The sequence below is a fragment of the Gnatocerus cornutus genome, chromosome 2 (assembly GCF_029298725.1).
Source record: "Gnatocerus cornutus isolate USDA-ARS CGAHR chromosome 2, icGnaCorn1.1, whole genome shotgun sequence".
Lineage (NCBI taxonomy): Eukaryota > Metazoa > Arthropoda > Insecta > Coleoptera > Tenebrionidae > Gnatocerus > Gnatocerus cornutus.
Window position 1 is genome coordinate 2,892,971 of NC_142234.1, and position 14,470 is coordinate 2,907,440.

The 14,470-nt window shown below is 34.3% G+C and overlaps 1 protein-coding gene across 2 annotated transcripts in view; it reads left to right on the forward strand.

Annotated features, from left to right (window-relative positions):
- LOC148178150 (uncharacterized) overlaps nucleotides 1-14,470 on the forward strand; it is a 48,861-nt gene that overhangs the window by 9,072 nt on the left and 25,319 nt on the right. The window contains exon 2 of one of the 2 annotated variants that reach the window (XM_088031477.1): nucleotides 3,479-3,637. In XM_088031477.1, coding sequence (XP_087887603.1) covers nucleotides 3,493-3,637 — 145 coding nt within the window. In that variant the 5' untranslated portion in view covers nucleotides 3,479-3,492. The remainder of the gene's footprint in view (nucleotides 1-3,478; nucleotides 3,638-14,470) is intronic. The other variant, XM_088031476.1, reaches the window with a different exon arrangement.

The following is a 14,470-nucleotide window of genomic DNA, read 5'->3' on the forward strand; positions in this document are numbered from 1 at the left end:
ACGTCACAGCTCAAAGCCTGATTTACATTATGGAAAATGGCCGTGGCGTAAAAACTTAGGGTGGGTTTTTCCAACTTTTAGTTAACTTATAGTTACGCAACTAACAGTTAAGAATAGCAAGAAGTTAACTTCTAAGTAAAAATTTAAGTGTTTTTCCACAATATTTCAGCTTAGAGTTAGTAAACTGATAGTTAACCAAAAAAATTGTTATGTTGTCAAAATCTAAATGACGGTTTCTTAACTAATTTTTGACTTTTTTCCAAACTCCATAAGATCTCTTTACAACATTTTTTGTTTTGATCTGTGATTCGTTGTATAAATTTTCTGCCATATTTCAAGTTTAGCGTAAACAAGTAGGACTTAACAAGATAACCGCCAATTCCCAAAAGTCCCAAAAGAACACAATTTTTATAATTACCAGCTGCAAACCTACGCATCAGTAAAAAAATAACAAAAAATATGCACATCATAAGATCCTGGCCAGCGAACAACAATATCTAAAATATTTTGTGATAGCTTGCACATTGAATGAAAAATATTGTTCTTGGTTTCTGTATAAATGTATAAATTAAGGTCTAAGAGAAGCCAAGGCCTCAGTACCTTTTTTTATTGTCTTCGACGTAGTGAATTTATGAAGCCCATTTGAGTTCGAAGTATTTTTGCAAAAACTCAAAAATCGTAAAAAGTTATAGGGGAGTACTTTTTAGGCGTCGCGACGCCACAACTATCGGATATAAAAAACAAATTTTTGCGTCAGTTTCTAGAGCTTTGTCAACTATAAGCGTTATGCAGATTTTTAAAATTTGATCCTTAAAATTAAAGACAATTTTAGGGCCGGATTCTCTATGTAGCCGACAAGCGAAAGCATTGGGAAAATTCGTTTGCCTCCCATTTTTCAAAATGGTTTACTCGTTGTTCTAACAGACGACGTCTTCTCATAGGCAAATAATCCTCACCATTACTGTACACATTTATATATCAATTATCTATTGTGACACTTGTAGTAAAATTTGTAAATTTTTAATTCTGTAAATTAACGTTAAACAACAAGTTAACTCGAACTTCATGTACTAGTCAAATTAAATTGTGAGTTAACTCAGAACTATTAGTTTAGGACAATGGAAAAACACTCATATCGTAGTTAACTATTAGTTAATTAAAACTGTAAGTTAACTAAAAATGAAAAAAACCCAGCCTTAGAGTCATAAATTTTTATTTTCGAAAAATTGAAAGTTTTTAGTTCATCCGCGAAATCTAAAAACTGTGTCTTTTGCTCTACAACATTCAAATTTAGGGGATTTGATAAGTAGGTCCAAACTAGTAACATCCCTAAATTTCATTGCCGTGGCGTGAAAACTTCCAGAGTTACAAACTTTTTATTTTCAAAAATTGGAAATTTTTAGTTCATCTCCAAAATAAAAAATTCTAAAAACTGCGTCTTTTGCTCTACAACGTTCAATTTTAGAGGAGTTGACAAGTAGGTCCAAACTAATAACTTCCCTGAATTTCATTGTCGTGGCGTAAAGAGAGGAAAAATAGTAAAAATATATTATTAGTGTTAGTAGACAAACACAAGAAACAAAAATTAAATCTTGCAAATACAAATATAGAAAACTACGAAAAATATCAATTCTCAAGAGCAAGAACAAATAGTAAGATAAAACAAAAAAAAGGAAAGAACATGGAAAAAATGTAAGAAGAAATTAGCAGAAACATCCTTCAGAACGATAAACACTGTCTCTTCTGTTTTTGCATCTTTAACACTGTTATTTTGGCGACTGACAGTTGAGGTGATTATATCGAATGATAGAAACTAAATTAGTTGATAATATCAAAGGTGACTATATCAAATGTTCACTGTAATACTAGACAAAATAAAATCTTTGCTGTTTTAGGACCACTAAGATTGTTTCAAAAGTAATTCTAGATTGAGGACATTTATGTACATAGTTCGGCGCAAAGTTAGAATCTTCAATGATTTAATTACGTTAATTGCGAGTGTTGATTGAGAAATATAAAGTAATAGTCTCCTGTTCCAGCTATTTGAAAATTGGGTTAACGATGTAGGACTGTGACCATTTTGTAGCCAAGAACACTTGCTTCGCTATTGCAGTTGAAATGATGCAATGCCTAGGGTGCAATTATTGAGTTTACTACCTAATTGTCGTATGCAGAATGTTTATTGGAACAAAGGAAAAAATCCAATAAGAAATTGTTCTCAAGTCTTCAGGTTACCAATTTTGAAAATCCTAGATCCCAAAATGAAATTTACATGTTTACATTTACATGGTTTTTGCTTTTCCTCAATTTTGCATGCGACAATTCGTTTCGGTCACGACTTGAATCATCTCTGTATGACTAATCGGAGCAACGAATTGCAAAGTAGACTAAACCACTTTGTGGTGTAAAATGAGTGATGTCACTAAAAAGAACGTAACTAATAGCTGTTGATGATGGATGATTGAAAGCATTTAGAAGTCGATAAAAAAACGATTCTAGAACCTTGAATACCACTGGAGACACCTCAACTTTGATCACCAGACAATGCAGAATTATAATAGTTTGGTCATAAATTACCAATATGTTACACACCTGTGATGGTTCTTTTTATCTCCTTTTTGGGCCGGTCGAATTTTGAAGAGGATTGACACAAACTTTAGATGGTATATATATATATTCTTTAATTCTACAGACTAACTTCGTGATCGACTAACTACTAACTACTGATTACTGAATATGGAATATGGAATGCTGAATACTGAATGATTTTGAATACTGTTGGGGGTACAATTATATAGGTTCTGTTATCACTTAGACCCATGGACCTTCGTCATGCAAAGCATACATAATTAGCCATAATGATCAGTGATGGGTCCATGAATCATCGGTGGGATCATAACACACCTTTTGAATACAAAGTTGGATTGTTCTTGGAATCCAAAATTCCACGAAAAATCCATGCAAGGTGCAACTAATATTGTAAATATTTGTAATTTATAATGCTTCAAGATCGTTGGTACCATCAATAAACCTCTTCTCAAGGTTTATCAAATTATTCCTAATGTTACATATGACGAAAGCTTACATAATTTAAAATTACTTGTATAAACTTTTATGAACCATTGTTTTAATTTATAGGTTTTCTTATGAAACTGGATATTATTGCAACAGCACGTCCAACAATTTAACAACATTTGTTACTGTGAATGTGGACCACATGTGGGAATAGATATTGGGGTTTGTGTCGTGTCATGGTGATAACCGAGTCCTCGAGTTCAAAATTGAATGAATAATACATTAAGCGGGCTTCCTGTTTTGGTGACACATATAATTTGAAAACTTGGGCCCCAAATGCTTGGAAAAATTACCAGCTTTCCTACGGTCTATTATCTCTGTTGACTAAATAAATTTGCTTGCTATTAACGGAATCAATTTAAATTTAAAATCATTGTACTAGCAATTAGCACCAATAAATTAGTATCATTTGCAGGTATGTCGGGTCTATCTGGAACGGATTCTTCTCCTGACTTGGACGGCAGTGGTCGAGCCTTGAAGTTACAGACGGACACTCCACACTTGGTCAACATTGGGGGAGATAGACTCAGTACTTCGGTCACACTTCATCCAATCCCACAAGGTATCTAGCGTCTCTTATCTTTGTGTTTTCTATGAAAGTTCGAGGATATTTTTATTCGTTTTCTTGAAGAGGATGCAATTATTCTATTTTGGCCAACAATTTATTGTTATTCTCTGCACGCCAACACTGAACTTCCGCTGATTGTACGGTGCAATAAAGTCCAAGTCAATGGGGTCCGTTAAATTAGTCCCTCCCCAGTTATAGAATTTCTATAAAATATTACATAGGCCAATGCGCCAATTATGCGCTATTATGCGCCACAATTTTCGTTTTTTGCGCTGCCTCCCCTAGAAAGTTACAATCATTTTTTTGTTACTTGCATCAGCCCCCCCTCAGTCAACAAAATTAATTGATTTTTATGCGCCAATTATGCGCTATTATGCGCCACAATTTTCGTTTTTTGCGCTGCCTCTCCTAGAAAGTTACAATCATTTTTTTGTTACCTGCGTCAGCCCCCCCTCAGTCAACAAAATTAATTGATTTTTATGTCAATCAATTGCGCCAATTATGCGCCACAATTTTCGTTTCTTGCGCTACCTCCCCTAGAAAGTTACAATCATTTTTTTGTTACTTGCGTCAGCCCCCCCCCAGTTAACAAAATTAATTGATTTTTATGTCAATCAATTGCGCCAATTATGCGCTATTCTGCGCCACAATCTTCGTTTTTTGCGCTGCCTCCCCTAGAAAGTTACAATCATTTTTTTGTTACTTGCATCAGCCCCCCCTCAGTCAACAAAATTAATTGATTTTTATGCGCCAATTATGCGCTATTATGCGCCACAATTTTCGTTTTTTGCGCTGCCTCCCCTAGAAAGTTACAATCATTTTTTTGTTACTTGCATCAGCCCCCCCTCAGTCAACAAAATTAATTGATTTTTATGCGCCAATTATGCGCTATTATGCGCCACAATTTTCGTTTTTTGCGCTGCCTCTCCTAGAAAGTTACAATCATTTTTTTGTTACCTGCGTCAGCCCCCCCTCAGTCAACAAAATTAATTGATTTTTATGTCAATCAATTGCGCCAATTATGCGCCACAATTTTCGTTTCTTGCGCTACCTCCCCTAGAAAGTTACAATCATTTTTTTGTTACTTGCATCAGCCCCCCCCCCCCAGTTAACAAAATTAATTGATTCTTATGTCAATCAATTGCGCCAATTATGCGCTATTCTGCGCCACAATTTTCGTTTTTTGCGCTGCCTTTCCTAGAAAGTTACAATCATTTTTTGTTACCTGCGTCAGACCCCCCAGTTAATAAAATTAATTGATTTTTATGTCAATCAATTCCGCCAATTATGCGCTATTATGCGCCACAATCTTCGTTTTTTGCGCTGCCTCCCCTAGAAAGTTACAATCATTTTTTTGTTACTTTCGTCAGGCCCCCCCAGTTAACAAAATTAATTGATTTTTATGTCAATCAATTGCGCCAATTATGCGCTATTCTGCGCCACAATTTTCGTTTTTTGCGCTGCCTCTCCTAGAAAGTTACAATCATTTTTTGTTACTTGGGTCAGACCCCCCAGTTAATAAAATTAATTGATTTTTATGTCAATCAATTCCGCCAATTATGCGCTATTATGCGCCACAATCTTCGTTTTTTGCGCTGCCTCCCCTAGAAAGTTACAATCATTTTTTTGTTACTTTCGTCAGGCCCCCCCAGTTAACAAAATTAATTGATTTTTATGTTAATCAATTGCGCCAATTATGCGCTATTCTGCGCCACAATTTTCGTTTTTTGCGCTGCCTCTCCTAGAAAGTTACAATCATTTTTTGTTACTTGCGTCAGACCCCCCAGTTAATAAAATTAATTGATTTTTATGTCAATCAATTCCGCCAATTATGCGCTATTATGCGCCACAATCTTCGTTTTTTGCGCTGCCTCCCCTAGAAAGTTACAATCATTTTTTTGTTACTTTCGTCAGGCCCCCCCAGTTAACAAAATTAATTGATTTTTATGTCAATCAATCGCGCCAATTATGCGCTATTCTGCGCCACAATTTTCGTTTTTTGCGCTGCCTTTCCTAGAAAGTTACAATCATTTTTTGTTACCTGCGTCAGACCCCCCAGTTAATAAAATTAATTGATTTTTATGTCAATCAATTCCGCCAATTATGCGCTATTATGCGCCACAATCTTCGTTTTTTGCGCTACCTCCCCTAGAAAGTTACAATCATTTTTTGTTACTTGCGTCAGACCCCCCAGTTAATAAAATTAATTGATTTTTATGTCAATCAATTCCGCCAATTATGCGCTATTATGCGCCACAATCTTCGTTTTTTGCGCTACCTCCCCTAGAAAGTTACAATCATTTTTTGTTACTTGCGTCAGACCCCCCAGTTAATAAAATTAATTGATTTTTATGTCAATCAATCGCGCCAATTATGCGCTATTCTGCGCCACAATTTTCGTTTTTTGCGCTGCCTTTCCTAGAAAGTTACAATCATTTTTTGTTACCTGCGTCAGACCCCCCAGTTAATAAAATTAATTGATTTTTATGTCAATCAATTCCGCCAATTATGCGCTATTATGCGCCACAATCTTCGTTTTTTGCGCTGCCTCCCCTAGAAAGTTACAATCATTTTTTTGTTACTTTCGTCAGGCCCCCCCAGTTAACAAAATTAATTGATTTTTATGTCAATCAATCGCGCCAATTATGCGCTATTCTGCGCCACAATTTTCGTTTTTTGCGCTGCCTCTCCTAGAAAGTTACAATAATTTTTTGTTACCTGCGTCAGACCCCCCCAGTTAATAAAATTAATTGATTTTTATGTCAATCAATTCCGCCAATTATGCGCTATTATGCGCCACAATTTTCGTTTTTTTGCGCTGCCTCCCCTAGAAAGTTACAATAATTTTTTGTTACCTGCGTCAGACCCCCCAGTTAATAAAATTAATTGATTTTTATGTCAATCAATTCCGCCAATTATGCGCTATTATGCGCCACAATCTTCGTTTTTTGCGCTACCTCTCCTAGAAAGTTACAATCATTTTTTGTTACTTGCGTCAGGCCCCCCAGTTAACAAAATTAATTGATTTTTATGTCAATCAATCGCGCCAATTATGCGCTATTCTGCGCCACAATTTTCGTTTTTTGCGCTGCCTTTCCTAGAAAGTTACAATAATTTTTTGTTACCTGCGTCAGACCCCCCAGTTAATAAAATTAATTGATTTTTATGTCAATAAATTCCGCCAATTATGCGCTATTATGCGCCACAATCTTCGTTTTTTGCGCTGCCTCCCCTAGAAAGTTACAATCATTTTTTTGTTACTTTCGTCAGGCCCCCCCAGTTAACAAAATTAATTGATTTTTATGTCAATCAATTGCGCCAATTATGCGCTATTCTGCGCCACAATTTTCGTTTTTTGCGCTGCCTCTCCTAGAAAGTTACAATCATTTTTTGTTACTTGCGTCAGGCCCCCCAGTTAACAAAATTAATTGATTTTTATGTCAATCAATCGCGCCAATTATGCGCTATTCTGCGCCACAATTTTCGTTTTTTGCGCTGCCTTTCCTAGAAAGTTACAATAATTTTTTGTTACCTGCGTCAGACCCCCCAGTTAATAAAATTAATTGATTTTTATGTCAATAAATTCCGCCAATTATGCGCTATTATGCGCCACAATCTTCGTTTTTTGCGCTGCCTCCCCTAGAAAGTTACAATCATTTTTTTGTTACTTTCGTCAGGCCCCCCAGTTAACAAATATAATTGATTTTTATGTCAATCAATTGCGCCAATTATGCGCTATTCTGCGCCACAATTTTCGTTTTTTGCGCTGCCTCTCCTAGAAAGTTACAATCATTTTTTGTTACTTGCGTCAGGCCCCCCAGTTAACAAAATTAATTGATTTTTATGTCAATCAATCGCGCCAATTATGCGCTATTCTGCGCTACAATTTTCGTTTTTTGCGCTGCCTTTCCTAGAAAGTTACAATAATTTTTTGTTACCTGCGTCAGACCCCCCAGTTAATAAAATTAATTGATTTTTATGTCAATCAATTCCGCCAATTATGCGCTATTATGCGCCACAATCTTCGTTTTTTGCGCTACCTTCCCTAGAAAGTTACAATCATTTTTTTTGTTACTTGCGTCAGGCCCCCCCCAGTTAACAAAATTAATTGATTTTTATGTCAATCAATTGCGCCAATTATGCGCTATTCTGCGCAACAATTTTCGTTTTTTGCGCTGCCTCTCCTAGAAAGTTACAATCATTTTTTGTTACCTGCGTCAGCCCCCCCTCAGTCCACAAAATTAATTGATTTTTATGTCAATCATTTGCGCCAATTATGCGCTATTCTGCGCCACAATTTTCGTTTTTTGCGCTGCCTCTCCTAGAAAGTTACAATCATTTTTTGTTACCTGCGTCAGCCCCCCCTCAGTCCACAAAATTAATTGATTTTTATGTCAATCATTTGCGCCAATTATGCGCTATTATGCGCCACAATCTTCGTTTTTTGCGCTACCTCCCCTAGAAAGTTACAATCATTTTTTTGTTACTTGCGTCAGCCCCCCCCAGTTAACAAAATTAATTGATTTTTATGTCAATCAATTGCGCCAATTATGCGCAATTCTGCGCAACAATTTTCGTTTTTTGCGCTGCCTCTCCTAGAAAGTTACAATCATTTTTTGTTACCTGCGTCAGCCCCCCCTCAGTCCACAAAATTAATTGATTTTTATGTCAATCATTTGCGCCAATTATGCGCTATTCTGCGCCACAATTTTCGTTTTTTGCGCTGCCTCTCCTAGAAAGTTACAATCATTTTTTGTTACCTGCGTCAGCCCCCCCTCAGTCCACAAAATTAATTGATTTTTATGTCAATCATTTGCGCCAATTATGCGCTATTATGCGCCACAATCTTCGTTTTTTGCGCTACCTCCCCTAGAAAGTTACAATCATTTTTTTGTTACTTGCGTCAGCCCCCCCCAGTTAACAAAATTAATTGATTTTTATGTCAATCAATTGCGCCAATTATGCGCTATTCTGCGCCACAATTTTCGTTTTTTGCGCTGCCTCCCCTAGAAAGTTACAATCATTCTTTTTACCCAATTGCGCCAATTATGCGCTATTTTGCGCCAATTACGCGTATTTTATGCCAATTAAAGTTTTTTTTGCGCTTTACTTTAAAACTCACAAATACAGACTCTTATAGTTAATCGCCAGCCTTCCTTTCTAGTTAAATAAATCCATTTTTTTTGTCGATCAATTATGCCAATTATACAGGGTCCGGCATACTTTGTCCACTCCCAAAATCGTCTTTAATTTTAAAGATAATAATTTTTGCGATTTTTTTTAAACATTTTCTATCATGTATAAAAAAGAAATGAGTTAATATTACAAGCCAAAATGATTTTAATAGATCCTGCCATTTTTTTTAAATAAATGCTTAATAAATTAAAGAGATATCACTGATAACGTGAACACTGATCAATTTAATGCAAATGTTAGTTAGAAACCTCAGGTCGCGATTTGATAAAACAGCATTATTTCCTCAAATTTTATATATAATTTGCATTAAATCTAAAATGACAAGAGATATTTTTAAAACATTTATATTGGAAAAAAATTAAATTAGCGGTTGATTTCACAATTATCCTCACAATTAGCTAAAAATTACATATTTAAGGCGTTTTTTTCCAAAACTATCGGTGATAAAAAACAAATTTTTGCGTCAACTTCTAGAGCTTTGTCAACTATGAGCTGTGAGTTGTGACTAACCATAGCAATCTGGTTTTGAAGGTTTTCAGTAAAGGGCAAAGGGCCCGATTTCAAGTCAGTGGCGCAAAATTGCGTTGACGCGGTTGCTACGGTACTGATTTGCAATGTTAATTGGCGCAATTGATTGACATGAAAATCAATTAATTTTGTTGACTGGGGGGGGCTGACTCTAATTTTAACCACAATTTGCTGTAGATTTAAAATAAAAACTCAAATATTTGTGTCACAGTTATGTTGAAAAAAAATTGAGTTTGCAAATATTTCCGCAAAAACTCAAAAATCGCTAAAAATTATACTTCTTAGGCGTCGCGACGCCAACCAAACCGTGATAAAAAACAAATTTTTGCGTCAGCTTCTAGAGCTTTGTCAACTATGAGCTGTGAGTTGTGACTAACCATAGCAATCTGGTTTTGAAGGTTTTCAGTAAAGGGCAAAGGGCCCGATTTCAAGTCAGTGGCGCAAAATTGCGTTGACGCGGTTGCTACGGTACTGATTTGCAATGTTAATTGGCGCAATTGATTGACATGAAAATCAATTAATTTTGTTGACTGGGGGGGGCTGACTCTAATTTTAACCACAATTTGCTGTAGATTTAAAATAAAAACTCAAATATTTGTGTCACAGTTATGTTGAAAAAAAATTGAGTTTGCAAATATTTCCGCAAAAACTCAAAAATCGCTAAAAATTATACTTCTTAGGCGTCGCGACGCCAACCAAACCGTGATAAAAAACAAATTTTTGCGTCAGCTTCTAGAGCTTTGTCAACTATGAGCTGTGAGTTGTGACTAACCATAGCAATCTGGTTTTGAAGGTTTTCAGTAAAGGGCAAAGGGCCCGATTTCAAGTCAGTGGCGCAAAATTGCGTTGACGCGGTTGCTACGGTACTGATTTGCAATGTTAATTGGCGCAATTGATTGACATGAAAATCAATTAATTTTGTTGACTGGGGGGGGCTGACTCTAATTTTAACCACAATTTGCTGTAGATTTAAAATAAAAACTCAAATATTTGTGTCACAGTTATGTTGAAAAAAAATTGAGTTTGCAAATATTTCCGCAAAAACTCAAAAATCGCTAAAAATTATACTTCTTAGGCGTCGCGACGCCAACCAAACCGTGATAAAAAACAAATTTTTGCGTCAGCTTCTAGAGCTTTGTCAACTATGAGCTGTGAGTTGTGACTAACCATAGCAATCTGGTTTTGAAGGTTTTCAGTAAAGGGCAAAGGGCCCGATTTCAAGTCAGTGGCGCAAAATTGCGTTGACGCGGTTGCTACGGTACTGATTTGCAATGTTAATTGGCGCAATTGATTGACATGAAAATCAATTAATTTTGTTGACTGGGGGGGGCTGACTCTAATTTTAACCACAATTTGCTGTAGATTTAAAATAAAAACTCAAATATTTGTGTCACAGTTATGTTGAAAAAAAATTGAGTTTGCAAATATTTCCGCAAAAACTCAAAAATCGCTAAAAATTATACTTCTTAGGCATCGCGACGCCAACCAAACCGTGATAAAAAACAAATTTACGTATGCAAATTTCTAAAATTTTATCTTTAAAATTAAAGACGATTTTAGGGGTGGACACAAGTGTTGCCGGACCCTGTATAATCGAAATAAATGTATACTGTATGATTTATACATTTTTCGGTTCAATTTTTTACAGCAAAGCCCGTTGGTTTTTAAATTAATTTTAAAATATGATTGTAACTTTCTAGGGGAGGTAGCGCAAAAAACGAAGATTGTGGCGCATAATAGCGCATAATTGGCGCAATGGATTGACATAAAAATCAATTAATTTTGTTAACTGAGGGGGAGCTGACGCAAGTAACAAAAAAATGATAAAATGAAAATTGTGGCGCATAATTAGCGCATTGGCCTATGTAATATTTTATAGAAATTCTATAACTGGTGGGGCTAACTTAACGGACCCAAGTCAATGTTAACAACCAACTGCTGGATTTTCATTATTAGATTCAGCCTGTTTATTTACATAAAATTAGTGTTAGAGATCTGGCGCTATGCCACATGTGTTTTAAAATGTAACAAGAGAGTTTTATAATTTGCAGATAGTCTCAAGTTCCTCCCCATTTGTCGGGGTTTGTCGGCACCAAAATATACTAAACTAACGAAGCATGTTAACCAATTAGTTCTGGTGAAAATGCAGCTCTCGTGTTTTATCACGCATTGAGTTTAATTACTCTGCATTCCGTGCAAGTTTAGTTTTTTTGGATGTTGAAAATCCGTCTAAAATATTGTTGCGCACATATTTACTCTGACGAACATCTGTTGAGACTGTAGAGACTGTTGATCTGAAGAGAATTTTAGATCAGATTCTTTTTGGGTACAAACCACAACTTAAAATTTGTTTTGTTAAGTTCTGTAATTTCTAAAGTTTTAATGCAAAAATTACAGGTTTTTACTTTCCTTTACATTTTTTTTTTGAATTTTAGTGCGAATTTTGACTCAAAAGTGGCGCCATCTATGTGTCAGGTCTGGAATTTCAGAAATGTCACAAGTTATAGGTTTTTTTATTTTACATATTTTTTTTGATTTTTAAGCATAATTTGACCTGACCTGACCCAAAAATGGCGCCGTCTATATGTCAGGTTTGGAACTTCAGAAATGTCAAAAATTACAGGTTTTTACTTTACATATTTTTTTTGAATTTTAGCGCGTATTTTGACTCCAAAGTGGCGCCATCTATGTGTCAGGTCTGGAATTTCAGAAATGTCACAAGTTATAGGTTTTTACTTTACTTTACATATTTTTTTTGATTTTTAAGCATAATTTGACCTGACCTGACCCAAAAATGGCGCCATCTATGTGTCAGGTTTGGAACTTCAAAAATGTCAAAATTACAGGTTTTTACTTTACATATATTTTTTTTAATTTTAGCGCTTATTTTGACTCAAAAGTGACACCATCTATGTGTCAGGTCAGTTCAGGTCAGGTCAAATTTGAGAAGATAACTTGTCTTGACTTATTTAATAACTTTGGTTAACTACAAAATTATAGATCAAAAAAGGCAAATTTGACAATTTTTTTCGTTTTAGGACGAACTACAAATTCCGAAATTTTGCTTAAAAAATGTAACTTTGGAAATTTTAACGATTTTGTAATGAAAATTTAAGAGATTTTTGTATTTAATCAGCTTTTGAATTCTTAGTTACAGCGTCTAACAAAGGAAGAGTCAAATTTTGATTTTGAAAATCTTTATTTTGCGGATTTAACTTTTTATAAAATTCTGACGAAAACCTGTAATTTTGCTATATTAATTTTAGTGCTAACTTAATGAAATTTAGAATAATCTTTACCTATGCTTGATTACAAAATTATAAAACATTTTACAAATTTTTACTTTCAGGATGAACTTAAAATTCCAAAATTTTTCGTAAAAATCGTAATTTTAGTAGTTTTAACGCTTTAGCTCTAAAAATTTAGAAAAAGTGCGCATTTGATCCGTTTATAAACTGTACCTCGTTACAAAATCATATACCAAAAAAATAATAATATAGAAATTTTTATTTTGAGAAATAATTTAATTTTTCAAAATTTCTATCAAAACCTGTAATTTTCTTAATTTGAACGCAATTGCAATAAAATTTGGAGAGATTGCTACTTGAGAACTACTTATTTTGTGTGTCAAATTTCAAATTGATTGAGTAAAAGGCACAAATTTCAGAATAGGTTCGTTATTAGTACAAGTCGAAATTTTAAATTTTTTTATAAAAATTTGTAACTTTTGTAGCTTTATTGCAACTGTCATAAAATTTGAGCAGATAACTTATCTAAACTTGATTATTAAGTGTGCCAAATTACAAAATTATATAGCAAAAGATGCAGATTTTACAAATTTGTATTTTCAGAAAAAACAAAAAATTTTAAAATTTGTACAAGGTGTTTATAAATGTTTCTAGCATCAAGGGTGGCTATGAAATGTCAAAGAAATTTGCTGCTCGTTACAAATGTGGGTTTAGATTTTTCAACTGACATTTGTAGTTAACCTCAATCATTGAACAAAGTTAGTTTTGAAAACAAACTGTTCAAGTTGTAGTGTGAAGCCTGAAAATCTAAAATTTTGACACAAAACCGAAACTGAAAAGTCGTAGACGTAGGTGAAATTTGAAATAATAGTTAACATAGTTATATTCACTATGAAAACAAAGCGGCAAAATAGCGCAGCACAGGAATTCCAAAGCCCCCCTTGATGCATTTATAAACACCTTGTATTTAAAAATCGTAATTCTGGTAATATTAACGATTGGCCAATGAAAGCTGGAGAAATTGCTACTTTTGAGTTGTTTATTACTTGTGCCAAATTACTACATTATACAAGGTGTTTATAAATTTTTCTAGCATAAAGGGTGGCTATGAAATGTCAAAGAAATTTGCCGCTCTTTACAAATGCGGATTTCGATTTTTCAACTGACATTTGCAGTTAACCTCAAACATGGAGCAAAGTAAGTTTTGCGAAATAAACTGTTCTGTTGTGGTTTGAAACTTGGAAATCAAAAACTTGGACACAAAACTGTAACTGAAACGTCATTGAGGTAAATAACATTATAAACAATTTTCAAGATAGTTATATTCACTATGAAAACAAAGCGGCAAAATAGCGCATGACAGAAATTCCAAAGCCCCCCTTGATGCTAGAAACATTTATAAACACCGTGTAGAATAAAAGACACAAATTCTACAATTTTTTTTTCAAATTAAACTTTCAAAGTATTCAAAAAATGACCTAATTTTGACAATTTTAACGTTTTGGGAATGAAAAGATTTTTGTATTCAATGCGTTTATAAATTGTGCTCTTTTACAACAACATACAGTATGTCCCCGGATTGAGTTCACAAGAGGAAAAAAACGCTATTTTTCATTTTTCAAAAAAATGACAAAGGATTAATATTTTTTGCTTAATTTCAAATAAATAAATCTTTAATTAAAACTTTAATATTATCAGGCTGTGTTCTTAAAATCGAAAAAAACAAAAAATAACGAAGAACTTTTTTATTTTTAATTCTGCAAAAAATGTCAAAGAAATGAAATTTGTTCTTTAACTCAAACCAATTTCCAGTATTTGATTGACCCATTACCTGTTTTAGCACATAGTTCAATTC